The sequence below is a fragment of the Chaetodon trifascialis genome, chromosome 9 (genome assembly GCF_039877785.1).
Source record: "Chaetodon trifascialis isolate fChaTrf1 chromosome 9, fChaTrf1.hap1, whole genome shotgun sequence".
In the NCBI taxonomy this organism is placed as follows: domain Eukaryota; kingdom Metazoa; phylum Chordata; class Actinopteri; order Chaetodontiformes; family Chaetodontidae; genus Chaetodon; species Chaetodon trifascialis.
In genome coordinates, this window is record NC_092064.1 from 16,237,191 (window position 1) to 16,254,654 (window position 17,464).

A 17,464-nucleotide genomic window follows, 5' to 3' on the forward strand; every position below is an offset into this window, starting at 1 on the left:
AAAACTATAAGATTTGAAATTGCTTTATGTACACATACAAAAGATAAAGCCCAAAGAAAAAGTAAGGGGAACACAGAAGGAGAAAAGTGAAGACAAAGCATTTGTGGTCTTTTTTTGGGGGGGTGGTTGGGGGGTTCTTCTGGTATGGGTCAAAAGGTCTGAGGTTTCTCATGATGATAATGATAATGATGACACTAGGAAATGGCAATTACGTGCACACACACACGTGGATATATACATATCTGAGGTTCCACCTGTGCACCACATATCCCATTTACAGGAACCAGCATGGCATCTGGGTCAAAGCGTGTGAATAATGAGATGCTTGTATAGATTGCCTGTGTTATTCTGATGACTCATATAAAGGGATATCTGTCAGACACATATAAAGATGCAACTCTTCAGAAAAAGACATTAAGTGAGATGTTATCCGTCATGCTGTGTGCACGTAAATGCACTCCGCGGTGATGATGGAGATGTGATGATGAAGATGTGCAGAGGTCCTGGATGACTACAACCACAATGATAACAATGCAGGTGGTGCAGTCGTATACGACGTCATACAACGTTCTTCTTCACATTAAAGTATTTTCAGTTTCAGTGGGGAACTCTGGGCCTGTGAGCTTACTCAGTGGTGGTAGTCATGATGATGGTTTTGATAAAAAATGATACGACAGGATGATAACAGTGAGGATGAAGACTGAAATTGATGCAATTTGGCAAACTGATATCCCTCTACTTCATATTTTTCTCTTCATCTGTTTCTTTAGTGACTTCAGACATGTGGCTTTCCTCCTGATCACTGGGTCTGAAAGAAAAAAGACAAGAAGAAGAAGAAAGAAATTAGCTTGCATTGTACTGTGGTTTAGTCAAAAACTTTCATCTCAGAAGAAACCTTGTGTTAAGTCATGCTTAATTACTAGAGGAGTTTGGGGTGTAGACTGAAAATTGATTTAAAATGTGAGATATATAGTTCCAAACATGGGAAAGGTAACAATGATGTTTTTTTGTTTTTTGTTTGTTTCTCATGGAAAAATGAGTATCTGAAAATGTGCCATCACATGTCTATAACACCCGTTAGTTACAGTTGTACCACATTGTCAGCCTTGGGCAAAAAGATGTGTTTAGCTGGAAGAGATGTGCCGTTTGTGTGTCATGGGCAAAACGCTGTAAGCGTGTGTGTGCGTGTGTGTGTGTGTGTGCGCATTTCTGTGATTTCCTAAACAAGGCCACTGCGCCAGAGTCAGTTGCATCTCTGTGGATCCGACCAGCCCAATCAGCAGCTGATTATGCTTCAAATTATGAAGAGCACTTCATACTCTTAACTTGCAATGGGCTGACCTTGGCACACAGCTACTTTCTGAGCAACTCTGATGAGAAAACATGTACAGCCCACATCACTTACATTTATCTGTTCCCTATTTGAAAAAATGAAGACAAACCGCAATGGACAGTCATGTGCAGAGCAGACGTAATGCCAGTTTTCTCATGCAACACTCTGCTGATGCTGAAATTGAGGGTTAAAATTCAGTGGAATCAGGTTGATCATGCAAAACTGTAAAATAACCCATTTTTTAAGAGCAGAATGCACATTGGAAATGCCCTGATTCCATAATTACCCGAAAAAGCAGGTGACGTAGCCTGTCAATTCCCATGTTAAAACAAATTATCAAATGCCTTCTGCTAAGTGAATATAGATTTATGGGGGAAATGTGACAGAAAGCAACTGGCCAGCCTATTGTCCTCCTTGTTAAATGCCAACAACTCTCCCACTGCTGGCCTCATTAGTAGTGTAATGTGAGCATGCTAAAATGATTAGCTGTCACATTGTAAGTGGACCTCTTGGGGGAAACCTGGTGCAATTCTCAAATTGCTCATTGAGTGGTTGGCAGAAACAGAGTACAGTTAAATGTTATTGGTTAAAAAAGATAATAAATGGACAAAACAAATGCCTCCTGCAGTCCCCTAGACAAATAAGTTAGTACGTAATGGGGAGTTGGCACAATGTGTAAGCTTTACAGAAAAGACGACAGGCAATAGTGAATAATTGGGTAATGATGCAGAAATGATTGAACAGTGAAAATTATTTTGTAACACAAATGTTATTAGCACACGTGGCTGTCTCCAAGTATCTTTTGTGCTTTTACTGAACAAGGGCAGAAAAACCTCAACACCACAAGGAAAAGTGGCAGGGTGAACACATTATTAGCAGAATGCATGTGGAGGGACAGCATTCAATAATGGTCAGTCAAATTGAGGAAACATTACATATTAAAGAAGTGTGCATTGCCTGGTACTTGCACAAGAGGATGGATTGAAAAATGCAAACTTCAGTCTCAACAGCTAGAGGTGCCAGCTCAATATCACTTCAGAATGACTACAAAAAGTATGACCCTACTGAATTACCAAAGCAAAATGAAATAAAAAATCAATTCTGCGAGCAAGTCCTGCACAAAAAAAGAGCCTCGAGGCCACGTTCAGGCCAACATTAGCGCTGTGTGACAAAAACACAAGGCCTTCATCCATTTTAATGAGACTACTGCACTGACAGAGTGGGAGTGCCAACCCTGGGCTCATACAAACACAACGCAACGATAGCTGCTGCTGCAAGTCAACACATTCCTTGTAGATGACATAATGTGAACTTTGTGACTCTGCTGTTGTATTATATTGTCTTAACCGTAGCCTGCATAAGGTAACACACCACCCTGCCAAGCCCATTGTTTTTGGACTGAACGCCCTGTGAGAGCTGAACATGCTGCATTGACCTGCATTTCCATTACCGGGTCAAACAAGCCCAGATGTTCCAGTCGCACCTGAGATCGGCTTTGTCAGTCGTGTCAAAGCACATTTAACTGCCTCTAAGCAGGTTGTGGCAACGTCAGGAGGACTTTGTCATCTCTCAAGGACCAGTCAGCAACATGTTTAAATGGCCTCCACTGCTAGAGCTACTGCCAGATTCTACAGATACTTCATCAGTTTCAGTAAACTCATCAGGATTTTTCTTGCAATAAGCTGTACTGTAGATGGCGAGCAAAATAGGTAAGTAACTTGGTAGAGAAGAGAGAGCTCTTGGGGCCCTAGTGAGGTTCTGCAGTTGAAATCACTGCCTCACAGCTGGAAAAGCGGTAGAGTGTTTTGTGTTCCAGTGACACAGGTCATTAACAGTGGGAACTGGTCTCATTTAAAAACGGATTCGTGACTGAACACTAAATTAGCCATTGTTCCTTAAAACTGCCCACCCAGTACTTCCACCTTTCAATATGGCACACAATGCTGGATAGTGACATTGTGGCAGCACATCAGCCCCGCTCTGTGCATTTTAGATCTGAGGAGTTTGAGCAGACTGACTAATACTGGCCTTGGTCGAGTCACGCACTCTCACTAGCAGGCAGCAAATTCCATTGAGCGTTGGTCAAAGTGATTAAACCAATGCTAGTCCTCCCTAATACACTGCAACATGTACATGAACTGTACTGACAAAGAGACATGAAAGCACTCTGATTACTGCATGCATGTTAATGTGAACTTCATCGGACATATACTATCATCATCATAATTGAACTTCTGGGGATAATTATTTAAAACATGTCTCATCTGATCTGGACAAGACTAATATGACACTAGTATGGATTCAAAGCCAAAGTTAAAGTAAATGTATGTATTTCTGACTGCATTCCCAAGAGTATATGGCAAAAATAATGCAATATTTTCATTATATGGAGTTCTCTGGTGCACATTTTCAAAGCAGCAGGAAGCAGCATGCATTATTTGAAATGTAAAGTAGGCTTGCATTCAGTGTTCAGACTACACCGTACGTAGCCAAAACAATCCGGGGGTTTTATGACAAATAAAGCAGATTATCAAAGACTAATCCCCTGCAAACCTGTTAAAAAGTGACAAATCTAACATCTAATTTGCAACAAACATTCACCATGTCTTAATAAAATAAACCTCTAACCATAAACCCATTTAAACAAGACACTAAGGCCAGCCTTTCACTGCAATAACCTAAGCATTTAGCAGCAACAAAACACACAAAAACACATTAACTGCAGGGCTTTGTTCAGCCTGACATTTTAAAACAAAACCTTGTCTCTCAGTACTAAAATTCACTCTCGTTACCCATGACACCATTATTTGCGTGAAGCTTTGAATCTGCCAGTAAACCAATAGGGCACTACAGAGCACTTTATATTTCTAACAGCTAAAAGACTCTCCAAAATCCAACACTCGGAAATCTCACCATCATCTCATTCACCTCCGACATCAATGAACTGCATCAGCATTTTCAGTGTAAAGCTGCAAATATAACAACCAAAGGGATGGACTGGAGCTTAAACCTTAAACCTGCACAAGATTTTAATCCAACAACAGTCCCATTTTCCTCTCCCGCCTGCACAAGGAGGTGGGATTCTGCTGTGGGAGATAAATGAAAGGTTGTCGACTCCCTGTAGTCGATAGATGTGTGAGTGCTCATTGATTCAGTGGGTATTTCATTAACTCTTGGCATCACGTGTCACATGTGACGCACCATAAGACATTGAAAGCATATTAAGACTGAGATGTTATTATTAGACTTAAGAAGTGACAAATATATTTCAACATTTCTGAAATACAATAGCAATGTGGACAGTGCTAGTTACACTCGGTTAATTCATGTCACACTGCATTAAAATGCATTTAATTTTCTATTGTGGGTATCATGTCATGCCAGTGCATGTCAATAACCCCACATAATGCACTGCAGTGGTACAGTGTACTGTGTAACGCTGTATACTGGGCTCCTGCTGCACACAGTGCGGAGGAAACCTTGGAAATGTTCATGCCTGAAGTTTACAGTTAGCAGTGGGAAAACACAGCTGCAGCCATCTTTATATAATATGCTCAAGGAATCATTTTGTAACCTTCGCAATAGTGCTATCCTATTTGTTCCTTTTCTGTTTGCCTCTTTGCATCTGTATCCTGAAGATGCAGGTTAAACTGGTGGACAGCAGAGAGCACAGAAAGTGAGGGAGAGAGAGTTTCATATAGATGAGTGTTATACATCAACTAACGCTGAGTGGTAAATCTGCGGCATCCAATTATAGCTTCTCCCTCTGCAGCCGCTGCTCCAATGCTCCCTCTCAGCGGCAAAACAATTGACTTTCACAGGTTCGTGTATCAGAAAATGTCAGCCAGTTTCAGTGGCTATCGTGTTTAATTTTTAAAATGGTTATAAATAAAATCGCTGCTCGCTAATTTGCATCCCAGGCTCTCAGTGCCAATTAACGATCATTCTGCTGCAGCGAACTAGAAGTTGAAATCACTTTCAGTGCTGCAGTGTGTGCATGTATCTGATGTGCTCTCATGAAAACCATCCTGTAGATTCAGCACTGGTTCATCATTCAAGTGTTGTTTTCATTGTCAAGAAATGGTGCAAATATCCCGAGATCAGTGTAAAAGCATTTGTATGCTAAAGTAATATTCCAAAGTGGGAGTCATCGGAGTTCATGTTTTGGGCTTTAAAATTCATACTCTGAAATCACTTTATTTGATTGGATAAGGTTGGTGGGCTGTAGACTTTTATTGAATACACAAATTGACAGCAGTGCTTTCAAACAGAATATGCTGAGCTACTGACCTTCACAAACTGACGCTGGGACACTGAGAGCAAGATCTTTTGCAGAACAAATCCCTGCGGTGCTCACATTTTAGTGCTGAACACAGCCCAGAAAGCTGCCTTTTTTTCCCCCTTTTTGAGGCTACTTCAGGGTAGTTTAGTATTCACAGCTTCCCAGATGCTTCTCCTGGGTGGGCGACTGGCAGAAACTTTTTGTGTGACTGACACGTGAATCCATCCGCAGAATAACTCGCACGTTCAAAGAGGGACACGCTCATTCACGCAGAAGCATCAACACATGCCCCCTCCTCACAAACATGCGCCTATCAATGGGAGGTCTCAGGAACTTTCCGCGAATATCTCTCCTGACTTGCGCGTTGACGCATTTGTTCAGCTGAGCGGATCATGTGCCTCGCTGTCAAGATCTTTTTTTTTTTTTTTCTTACAGGAGGAAACGGAGTAACACAATAGATGCGCACGAAAATAAATATGCACTGTACGTGTATATGTTGTGTCATCTATTATTCATACTACCGTGTTTTCTTTCCGAGGGACCAAAGGCACCTCACAGCACAATACAGCTGCAGCTCAATGCATGCTGAGTAATCCTCCGCACATCCCACTCGCTGTTCTCCGTCCGTTTTCCCCTCTATTCCACTTCTTTCCCAGTTCTCCTTGTTCTCCTCCTACTACTTTTCTTTAATCCTTGTCTTTTCCCTTCCTCTTTTTTTTTATGAAGCTGTTTCTAAATCTTGCACAGCCTCCCTCCCCATGGAACAGTTCAATTCAAGAAGCAGTAAAGATCATCGCAGGAGCATCCGTACACATCAGGACACCGTGTCAACCAACAATGAACAAGTGTGGTTATGCTAATTTTGATTTGTATCGCTGAACCCTCCTCCTGCTTCTTTCTCTCTCTTGTGTTATCTATTTTTAAGATTTCCTCCCCATATTCTCACATTTCCCCCCTTCTCCCAGTCCATCTGAACCCATCCACGCTCCATCTATCCCTCCGTCTCTGTTATCTCTTCCCACTTCCTGTGCTCTCTCCTTGCTTCCTTCCCACTTTTATCTTTTCTCCCCCTCCTTTTTCCCTCCGCTCCTCCGTGCCGCAGGCATCGTTCACCTTGTCATACGCTTGTAGGACACTCATCTCACATCACCACAGGTCAGACAACACTGGGGTGCTCACACACATTTGTACAGTAGAGAAACACAGAGTCTCTTTGTGTATAGGCTCCATGCCTGTTCTCTCCTTTTCTTCTTCCGAATCTTTTGCACTCACACAGCTGGAAAGCTAAGTGTAATGAGTGCAGGGTCCAGCAGTGATGTCTCTGAGAACCCAGGGGCATTTTTAGATATGTAAGCGTGTGTGTGTGTGTGTGTGAGAGAGAGAGAGTTTTATTCAAATGCAGCAATGGATGCATGGCCACGTCTACCTACATCACTGCCACATCAGCTGCCAGATGTGACATTCTGCTTAAATTGAAGTCACAGCATGGCCCATCAGCCCCCATGGAGGGAGCACGCTGTATCTTCTCAACATTAAGGTTGTAATAACAACTCCAGTCCATGTGTTTCTCACTGTGCCCGTTTTAGCCTCCATACATGAAATAAACTGAATGGTTGATTGGGGCTCGTAAATGCTGCTGCAAAATGGCCACAGATGGAGGCTGTCACATTGAGTGAAACAAGGCCTTGCTGCAGTTCACATGCAGTGTTTAACGGAAGATGTGTGGTGCAATATCATACAGACGCCTGGTTCACATTATCAAGTGAAATGATTAGCAGATAAATCCTCATGGATTTGGGAGGCTGAACTGCATAGAAAATTCTTTCTCTACAAATATGTCTGTGGCAGAGAAATATACAGTAACACACAATCAGTGAACACATTTAAAGGAATAGTTTGGGAAATACGCTTGATCTCTCTTGCTTAAAGATCAAGAGAAGAAATGTAGCATATCATCTCATCAGTTAAATACATGCTACAGCCATCAGCTGTTTAGCTCAAGTTAGCATCAAGACTGAAAACAGGGAAACAGAAACGCCCAGCCAAGAAATCCTGCTTAAAACCCCACTTTTTCATTTTAATATGCATATGAAGGCTAATGGTTTCCATCTGTTTCCAGTCTTATGCTAAGCTAAGATCAAATAAGCTAAGCTAACTGGCTGCTGGGTGTATATTTAACAAGTGTGTGAGTGGTATTGTTCTGATCTAATCTTGACAAAAAAGCAACTTGGTGCATTTCAAGTGCTTTCCCAGCAGAGCTTAGAGTAGTAGCTACAGAAGCATCACAGGGACTGAGAGTTTCACAAAAATGCAGTTGCTGTACATACTGCATGGCCACCTCACACTCCCCATATTTGTAATCATAAAAGGTGGACAGATTTCAGCTCTGAATATGCCTTGGTAACCAGTACACTTTAGGGAGGAGTAAAGAGCAGTGAATGGTGTCAGGGAGGAGGGTACGGCATGTCATTCATCATCATCATTATCAAGGTGTCTTGCAAGCTTCACTCACTTTTATGACTGAGAGAAAAGAGGAATTTATTTCTGGAGGCGATGGTGCAGACTTTTCTCCTGCACAGAGATCTGGGTGTAAACTTGATGCATTTTTTCCTCATGTAGCCTCACATGACTCAAACAGGAAGGTAACATGTTAAAGACATGTTATATTAAAGTGTAATGTTTGATGATTGCATGCAAATCATCATTGTTTTAAGCTAATGGGATGCCAAGGAAAGGTTTTTAGAGGTTTTACAGTGCCAGATGGGTTCAACCTTTAAAACTTTCCTGAAAGTTTGAATGAAATGAACCCATTTCCTTGGCGTGGCAACCGTATTGATTGTAACAAAGGAGATCACAGTAATCAGATGTCCTTTCCTGTTCTCCCATTGCCGCCTCATCCCTCCGGTGTAACAAAACATATCATTACTTCGCGATGATGAGTTAGATACCATAAATCGCTACAGGTCAAAATCCATTCATTCCACCGTGATACCTTCCCACCAGCCAATGAGCTTGTCGTTCAGTTGAAAAATTAAAAATGCAGCTTATGATTTAGTCAGACTTTTTGTCAATGAAAGCAACAACAAGTAGAAAAAAGAGACGATAGCTCTATACGCTCCTTTAGCTTTGAAACACAACAGAGGGCACTTTATGGAGCTATTTCTTCTGTCAAGTGGGATCTATTTTTATACCATGCTTTTAGTGTGTGTGTGTGTGTGTGTGTGTGTGTGTGTGTGTGTGTGTGTGTGTGTGTGTGTGTGTGTGTGTGTGTGTGTGTGTGTGTGTGTGTGTGTGTGTGTGTGAGAGAGAGAGAGAGAGAGAGAGAGAGTGTGCATGTAAGAAATGGCCAAGATGGTTAAAACAATGACCGGCAACAACAACAAGAGGAAATGTTTGTTTGTGTAAAGCGCTTCTGGTGTCTGACATCTGCAATCATACTCATACTGTTCATGCTGTCCTGAGGACACACTTACACGGTCGTAGGTGTGACAGCCACTTGTGTGTGTGTGTGTGTACAGGACCAGAAAGACTGACTGATTTATTGCTGTTATTACTGCATGACCAGGGAAGTTCGTATGTCTCTTTGATATTGATATTGGAAATGGGTGTCATTACTGGTGGTCCCTGCAACATCTTGTAACCATCCCGAGAAAATAACATCTTTGGTTCAGTGTCTAGTGAAAACAAAAGAGATTTCTGTTTTATCACTATTTTATCTGCACATCTTTGATTGTTACAGATTTTATATTAGCATAATAGGATGCTGTGCATGTGTCCACTGAGAACAGATATCAAAATGAAATTACCACGCAAATAAAAACATGAAATGATAAAACAGTAGATTATGACTTTGGCTTTTCTTTCCTGTTTTGTATGTTTGCTTTGGGAAAGGGGCAATGTGGAGACCAGTAGCTTTATAATGTTCCTCATCATCCCGTCCTCTTTGCTCCTCTTTTCATTTTCACGTTCCAAAAAAACCCCCCAAAGATGGCATAAATTATCTTTTGCCATTGTAAAATTTAATTGAAATTGTCAAGTAAAATATTAATAGGAATAGAAAATAAATGTGCTTAGTTATTTAACACCATTGCACAAACAATGAATCAGATTTCATGTTACACAGATTTTAGAATTAGGGGAAACATATGCATGAGTAATTCATGATAACTATATTCAATGATAATGACCATATATACATAAGATAAGATACAGTGCATTCTGTGAAATCAACTGAAGTCCAGTAGAGACCGCTTTAGTTGTTAGTTGGCATATTACCTGTTGCAACAGCAGGAATATACACGGCTGATTAGTTCGGGCTCTAATAAACTACTGCTGTGTTGTTTTGGTTACACCCACATTCACGTAGGAATGACACATTTAATTGGCTATTTTTCCTGGAATTTTATCATTCAGTTAAGGTTTATAACTCAGGCAATTTCCAGTCAGTGGGGAGCTTAAGTAGATTACTCAAATTTGACTACTTAACAGAATATGCTGTTGATTAGCTATAATAAATGTGTCACTTCATCCTGACAGCGAGAATCTCTGTAACCTGGGGAGTTCTGCGATTTTGCAACATCAGACAGCAGTCTCTGTCCATAGCTAAAGAGACATCGCTGAGCCCCCCCCCTTTGTGGAGGCAAAGTCCATCCCTGAGGCTGTGGTGTTAGCAGATAACCATACCTTCTCCTGGCATATTATTTTTTCCACCAGTATTCGATCACTGCCTCAGGCAGGCAGGAGACAAACACAACAGGTGTCTGATGGACAGTAGGAGAGGAGGAGAGAGGAGCAGGTCATAATGAGTGACTCAGACACGAAAAGAGCAAGAAACAAACAGGAGGGGGGATGCATTTCCTGTCGCCTGTTGTGATATTGTCGGTGGAGAGTTGTAACGAAGTGGATCGTTTAGCCAAGGTGCCTCTCTAATTGTCTAGCTGACAGCAATTAGATGGTGCTCGTTATGGCGCTGCCCTCATTAGGTTACAGACCACTCACAGCAGGAGCAGACACTGCAAAGTGCAAGTGTGTCTTAAACTGTGGGGTAGGGCTCAAAATTGGCCAAGGTGACTGCCAGTGGGTTACCATATGTCACACTAATTAATGAGCCCATATCTTTGGGCGAGAGAAGTTCTTCATTTGGCTCTTTGTTTGGTTAGGTTCATGTGCTAATCTGTGGATTACTCACCTGCTTAAGTGGGTCCGGAGAGATGTGAGAGAGGCTGGTAAAGGTCAGCAAGGTCCTCACCAGTCCCATCCAGTGGAGAGCAGGGAGTGTTGGACAAGAGCAGTGGAATACACAGACTAGACCAATAGATAATAGGCCTGTCTAGTCTAGTCCAGTTTTAGTCTGCATCAGGTCACTGCACAGTCTGAATCCTCTAGCAGTGTACAACTCCACTTCAGGCTCCACTGGGGCCAGGTTTATTCAGGTCTATCCAGGTCAAACCAGTTCAGTTAAGTTCCCCTTTATACTGTATGTGCTTTATAGACTTCTGATTGGCAGAACAGAGGGTCCAGGCAAGGTTAAGATCCAGCTCCAGTTCAGCCCAGCTCAGATCAGCTGAGCTCACAGGATTGCATTATTCCACATGGATTGATAAAGTGGACTTATGTGTAGTTGCAGAAATAGTGAGCCATTATTGTTTGAGTGTGTAACACATGTTCATATCCAAAAGCAGACCCACCCAGGTGCTTTTCTGTGTGACATTATTCCCTTTCTGTTTGTGCAGTCTAACATATTGTATATCCAGCTCGAGTGTGATTATCGATGCATCCGCCTGTTTTTACCATTCACTCGGGATCCGTCCGTGTATGTCGACCCTGCTCCAGATGGTGAGAAGTTCATTCATATTTTCAGTCCATTTTTATTCTGTGACATATCCATATGCCTTTTTGTGTTGCTCTTTAAATGATCTGCGTTCGCTGTATCCACTTCCACACTGATACACATGTTCCAAAGTGGAAAATTCGATGATGATCACACCGACAAGCTGGATCCCACAGCGACTGGCCAACAAACAGCCAAATAGACCCGGGCCTTTGCATGGTTGTCCAGTCCAGACACGAGAACCAACATTAGCAGTTAAAAGTAAACCAGACAGTGCAGGTCTATAACCCCATGATATCCACGGAAAGAAAGTAATGGGTACAGTAAACAGGAGATACAGGAGAGGAGCAATAGGGCCTTTTTTTTTTTCTTCAGAGTTTTCACCAGCTTCTCCCTGGTGGTGATGTTCTCCACATCCTCCACTCAGAACAACAACATCAGGGTTCTAGAAAACAGGAGAGCAAGAACACAAATACTTGAAAGGAGAACATGAAATATGCTGTATTAGGCAAAAAAGGAATAAACGCAAGAGTAACATCAGGAGGTTAAAAGACAATTTATAGGGATCTGGAGTCAAACATTTAAGGCCTTTACAGACCGGGGGGGTTAATTTTTCAAGTATATTTTTTCCAATGGTTGTTTTTGTCATGAGTGCCTTCACACAGACAATGAATATTAATTTTTTTCTTGGAATGAGGTCGATTTCTCTGAGCTTTTGCACAACAAACAAACAAAGGCATCAGCCAGTCACATCGTGTGGTCATAACTCCTAATGACAATGGCGGACACGCTGATTGATTGTGTTTCTTATCAACCTTTAAGCAGTTTTTGTGGTTTACTTCTGGATGTCGTAGAGGTGGTAGCAAGGTAACGGTGTCAAAACAAATCAGAAAGCTCACCAGGAGAGCGTTGAGGTGGCAAAAAGTAGACTGTTGCAAATTTGCATCGCTGGGGAGTATTTAGCATTTCTGTGTTGTTTATCCGTCACTCCCCCGGTGTCTAAAGGCCTTATAAGTCTTAAGAAAAGGTTATAAAACCAAAGTTCTGGGAACTAAATATTTAAAACAGGAGAGGTCTAAGAGACACAATTTAGCACCTATGATGTATGGAAAGCATCAGTTCCTTTAATAGAATCGTAAGCAAGATCTCCGCCTTCAACATGTGTTGACAACAGTTAAACTTTAGGTGGCTTGAACGTCTGTTGGTCAGTTTCACAGTGTCTGTTTCATTTGTGTTTTTAAAACTTATGTCATAACATTTAAGAAAAGCTCATGTTCAGAGAGAAAACTTTAGTATATTTGATGAGTGAGTACCTCCGAAGGGAACAATATGAAACTAAAGGTTATAAAGTTAAAGTTCAGATGTCATGTTTTCTCCTGACTTTGTGGTAATGCCAGACTTTTCCTCGGAGCCAAACAAATGAAAAGGACTCAGCTCACAATTCAATAGGTGTCCGCTTGCTTAATCATTGTTTTTAGGCTTAAAAGATGCAGTGATGTCTGGCGTCACATGCAGCTGGAAGTATGGAGGTGTATGAGTATTCACGAAAAGTGAAACATGTAAGACGTAACATTTCCCTGACCTAGTAAATAGGTTTTTATATGTCCCTTAGAAAACTCAATTAAAACACTTCCCTGTTTAACCTTTATAGATGTTTTTCTTTTGTGAGAGCTGTTTGACAGTGTAACTGCCGTATAGTCAGGAGATACAACAAATACCTGCATAAGCGAGTTGTGCTGACAAGGAAGAGCGAGAATGGCGATGGCATGGAGTGATGAAGCTGCCCTTGCTGTGGCGGTACATTGCCGCAGCTGTTATTTGTAATGTGCGTGTTTGTCAGGAGAGCATTTCTTAAATGTATTTGTCAGGAGGAATATTTCTTAACTGCATTTATGTACAGCCAGTGCTTATTGTGTCAGTTTAAGAATGAAGCAGAGTCTTCTTAATGCCTCAGACTGTATTCATCCATCACAACCGCTGCACATCTCCCCTGTCTTCTCCTCCATCATCCTCCCCTCCTCCCCCCTTCTCCTCCATCACCCTTGTACCATGCAGATGGATGAAGGGGATGGGAGAGCAGAGAGTAAAAGGCGGTACAGGAAGATGATAAGGCAGTGTGAGTGGTAAGGAGATGGATGGAAAGGATATAGGAAATGAAAAATAACAACACAGACAAAGGTGTTATAAATTGAAAACAGACAGGGAAACGAGACGTATTACAGGATTAAAAATAAACGGTGTAATGCAAACAGAGCACTGGAGAAAAAGGGATGTGCCAGCAGAAATGAGGCCGGGAGGGAAGGATCAGGAGAATAGAAAGAATAGAAATAAGAAGGCAGACGAGACAAATATGGAGCAAGGGGTGGATGGGAAAGAGGGAAAAAGAGTTTCAAGGACAAATGAAAGAGCCCGGAATGAAAAGAAAGGATCTGAGTTAAAGGATCAGTTCACCCACATTACAGAAAAAGGCACTTCCTCTTGAGGTGTCTAGCCATGCTGATAGTTTTCTAATGCAGGTGGGTTTCATTTGCTCAAATGGGGCAGCTTGTGGATCAGGAGTTGGCGGTTCGATCCCCGACTCCTCCTGGCCACATGTCGAACTGTCCTCGGGCAAGACTCCCAACCTTTAGTTGCTCTCGATGGACCGGTCAGTAGCGTGCATGGCAGCTCTGTTGCCAATCGATGTGTGTGTGTGTGCGTGTGTGCGCGTGTGCGTGTGTGTGTGTGTGTGTGTGTGTGTCTGTGTGTGTGAATGAGAGACCAATTGTCAATTGCAGTCCATTTACCATTTGGAGATACTTGTCCCTGAGATTCCTGCCTCAACCCTAACATGCAGTAAAGTTGAATGAATTTGTTTGTGTTCCTTGCAGCTCAGAGAAATTACACTTAGAAATGACAAATCTTTTTTCAGAAGTGTCCATGTTGCTCGAGATAATCCTCAGAATGTCTCAACTGTTTTCACTGGAACTGCTTCCTCAGAAGAAAATGAAAAAATGTTCAGTGTGAGGGGATATTTTCAGAGCTTCCATCACCAGTGAATCAGCTGATTACAAATTCAGATTAACAGTTCAGATTGCTTGTTTACGTTTTATGTGACCAACGGTCCAAAAGTCAGATATTCAGCTTATTCTCTTACTATGTGACAAAAAAAGCATCAGATCCTCACATTTCTTTCTTATTGTTTCTTGTTTTTTTCACATTCAGTATCATTTAATTATCTTGTTTTTATTTTGGTTTTTGTTAAATCTTTTGTCGTGTGGTGATTAAATTGTATTATTGTCCTTCAGGGTGCCTTGAACACGATATGGTACATCTCAAAGGTAGTTTTTCGACGCTGTGAGCACCACAGCTGAAATTCCATCTTGCTTTATTGCATTAGGATTCAGGCAGGAATCTCAAGGATGGATACCTCGAAACCTCAGCTCACAAAACCAGAAGAGGAAAGTAACAAGATATGTTTTTTGTTATTTGTGCGAACTGACGTATCCAGAAAGTGGGAAACAACCAAAAGGAAGGGTCAGGTGGTGAGGAGTAGTGACACAAGGTGAGAGAGAAACTGAAGGAAGACTAAAGGAAAACAAATCCAGGAAGTGCTGAAGTTTTAAGTGCCAGTCATTACTCTTTGGGTGTAGTGTTGGCGCGCTCTCTTTGTGAGGCCAGGAGACCTTCAGATCTTAAAGTCTCTCCATTCGACACTATGAGGCCGCCTGACGTCTGCTGCTGGAGGCGTCCAAGAGACAGAAATGGAGAGAAGGAAGCACAGCAAGAGAGACATGAGAGAAACAATGAGAAACTGTGAAGAACACAGACACAGATGCAGCAAAACAGTACTAAAAAATGGATTTCGGGGTGGAAGCAAAAACTGTCAGTACAGTCAGAAAGCTGGTAAAGAAGAAAGATGAGGGAACGTGACAGAGAGAGCTTGAGAAACACAGCGGGACGGGGAAGAGAGAGGGAGATTCTGAGAGATAAATTCAGAGAGACAGACGGCGGTGAAGAATGAGGCCGGGCGTACGGGATGACACTGGGAGGAGTGATGATAGATTAAAATACATGGAGGACAGACAGGCTACAGGGTCATGGCAGGGCCATGGGGAGAACACACACTTGCACTTCACACAAGGTCCCACACATCTTTGTGTTATCGTCGACTATTTTCTGTCTGGCCTAACCTTATGGGAGCATTTGCATCAGCTCAAGGCGGTTAAACCCCGCACATAACAACACACAAGTGCATTCACAGACCCACAGTGATTTGACAGCTGAACCGAGCTTTTAGACAAACACCTGTTTCATGTCACCGTGAGGACTTTGCATTGACTTGCACTAGAATTAGCCGAAATGTAATTCTTAACCCTTCAAAATTTATGCTTTACCTGGAGGCGTCCCGACAATGTGACTGTGTCAAGAGATTTCTCTCCTCACAACACGATTAATACATTACACACACTCATACTCAATGTTTGGTTGGCTGTTCTTGAACTAATAGCACTTTGCTTGACATAATCTCAATATGTTTGTGTCAAGCATATAATTACTGCTAATCCTGGTGGAAAATTCCCCACTTAGTATTCAGGTTAAAGAGCCACTCTGAATCTGAATCCACATGCAGCATCCTGTTGCGAGCTAGATCTCAAGCTCCAAGGCGACACTACGAGGCACAAAATGTTCTCCGCTGTCTTTGTGTTTATTTATTGATTTATTTTCAATTCGGGAATTGGCTCAATATTACTAATTATTTCACAAATATTGAAGAAGTTATTGGTTTGCTGTATTCATGCCTGTGCAACTGCACAGTAAAGGACAAACACCACAGTCCTCCTGTGCAGAAAATGCATTTAAAAGTCTTGCAGAAGATCCATTTATTGTTTTTTTGTAGATATTTCTCCATGCTTCTGTGGACAGTGTGTCCTTGCTGAGCTGTGGCAGGGGTTACAGTAGAAACACAAAGACATGATTTTGTACCAAAAGGAGTGTAAACTCTGGAAGATCCCCTCTTGATTCACTAAATGTAGACTGCTGAAAATTCATGTTAGCTTCAGTGACTCAGTGAGGAATGTGGATTTTGTCCCCATTTCTATTTCAATCTCTCCAATCAAAACTGGGAAAACATTGGCGTTTATGGGCCCAAATTCCAATTTCTTATCATGTAACTTTAAAGAAACCTGTTTTCCCTCAGAAAAGAAAGACAAATCCAAGAGTGACTTTTTGAAATAATATTTAACAATGGGATTTAAACCAAAAAAAAAAAAAAAAGTGGACGTGTTGTTCCACTGGGAACACAACAGTCTATGAAAAGCAAACAAACAAAAGGAAAATTATCACCCACAATGTGCCTATTTTTTCATGTTGGGTCACACTTTTGACAACCGTGGGCCTTTAATGGGGCCTCTTTGTGTATCTGTCAGTTGCTCTGTTCCTCAGGCGCTCTGACTCACTGCGGCTCCCTCTCTGATCAGATCAATGTTGTCTTTCTCTGCAATGCACCAACCAGTGAAACACATCACAGGCACAGCTACACCCTGAGAAACCCCAACAGCCTTTGTGCAAACACATGAGTATTATCCCTCATTGCAGGTTGCCCTCAAAGTGCCAACGATCCTGGAATCAAAGAGAGGAAACAAAGAACACAAAGGCCAGCGGTAACTTTTTCCTCCCTGGGTAAAGTGTCAAAACAAAAACTCTAATAATTGTCTTGTTTGTCTCTCGTCGTAGTCTGGGACTATCTTTGGAAGCTCCTTTGAGTGACACGCTTCATTCAGGGAAGGTTGAAACAAGGTTAGAGATGTTAATTAGGTCTACTGGGGAGTTTTTTCTTATGGTGGCATCATAATGCTACACCAAAATACAAGTTCTCCAACCCAGTTTGCATAGTTGTGGCCAGTACAGCCCTGATGAGCACCCATCAACTCCTCTCCTTTTGGTCCGGTCATCAACCTCTCAGAGCACTACATGTGCACAAACTACCCCTCAAACACAGGTGACAAGCAACTAGAACAACTCTGTTTTAATATCCAGG

General features: G+C 41.9%; 1 protein-coding gene across 2 annotated transcripts in view; it reads right to left on the reverse strand.

Moving 5' to 3' along the window:
• Window positions 1-745: 745 nt before the first annotated feature.
• LOC139336209 (leucine-rich repeat and fibronectin type III domain-containing protein 1-like protein) overlaps window positions 746-17,464 on the reverse strand; it is a 169,070-nt gene continuing 152,351 nt past the window's right edge. Inside the window, exons 10-12 of one of the 2 annotated variants that reach the window (XM_070970204.1) lie at window positions 15,065-15,165; window positions 10,804-11,890; window positions 746-808 (exon numbers count right to left, since the gene is read on the reverse strand). In XM_070970204.1, coding sequence (XP_070826305.1) covers window positions 15,113-15,165 — 53 coding nt within the window. In that variant the 3' untranslated portion in view covers window positions 746-808; window positions 10,804-11,890; window positions 15,065-15,112. The remainder of the gene's footprint in view (window positions 809-10,803; window positions 11,891-15,064; window positions 15,166-17,464) is intronic. The other variant, XM_070970205.1, reaches the window with a different exon arrangement.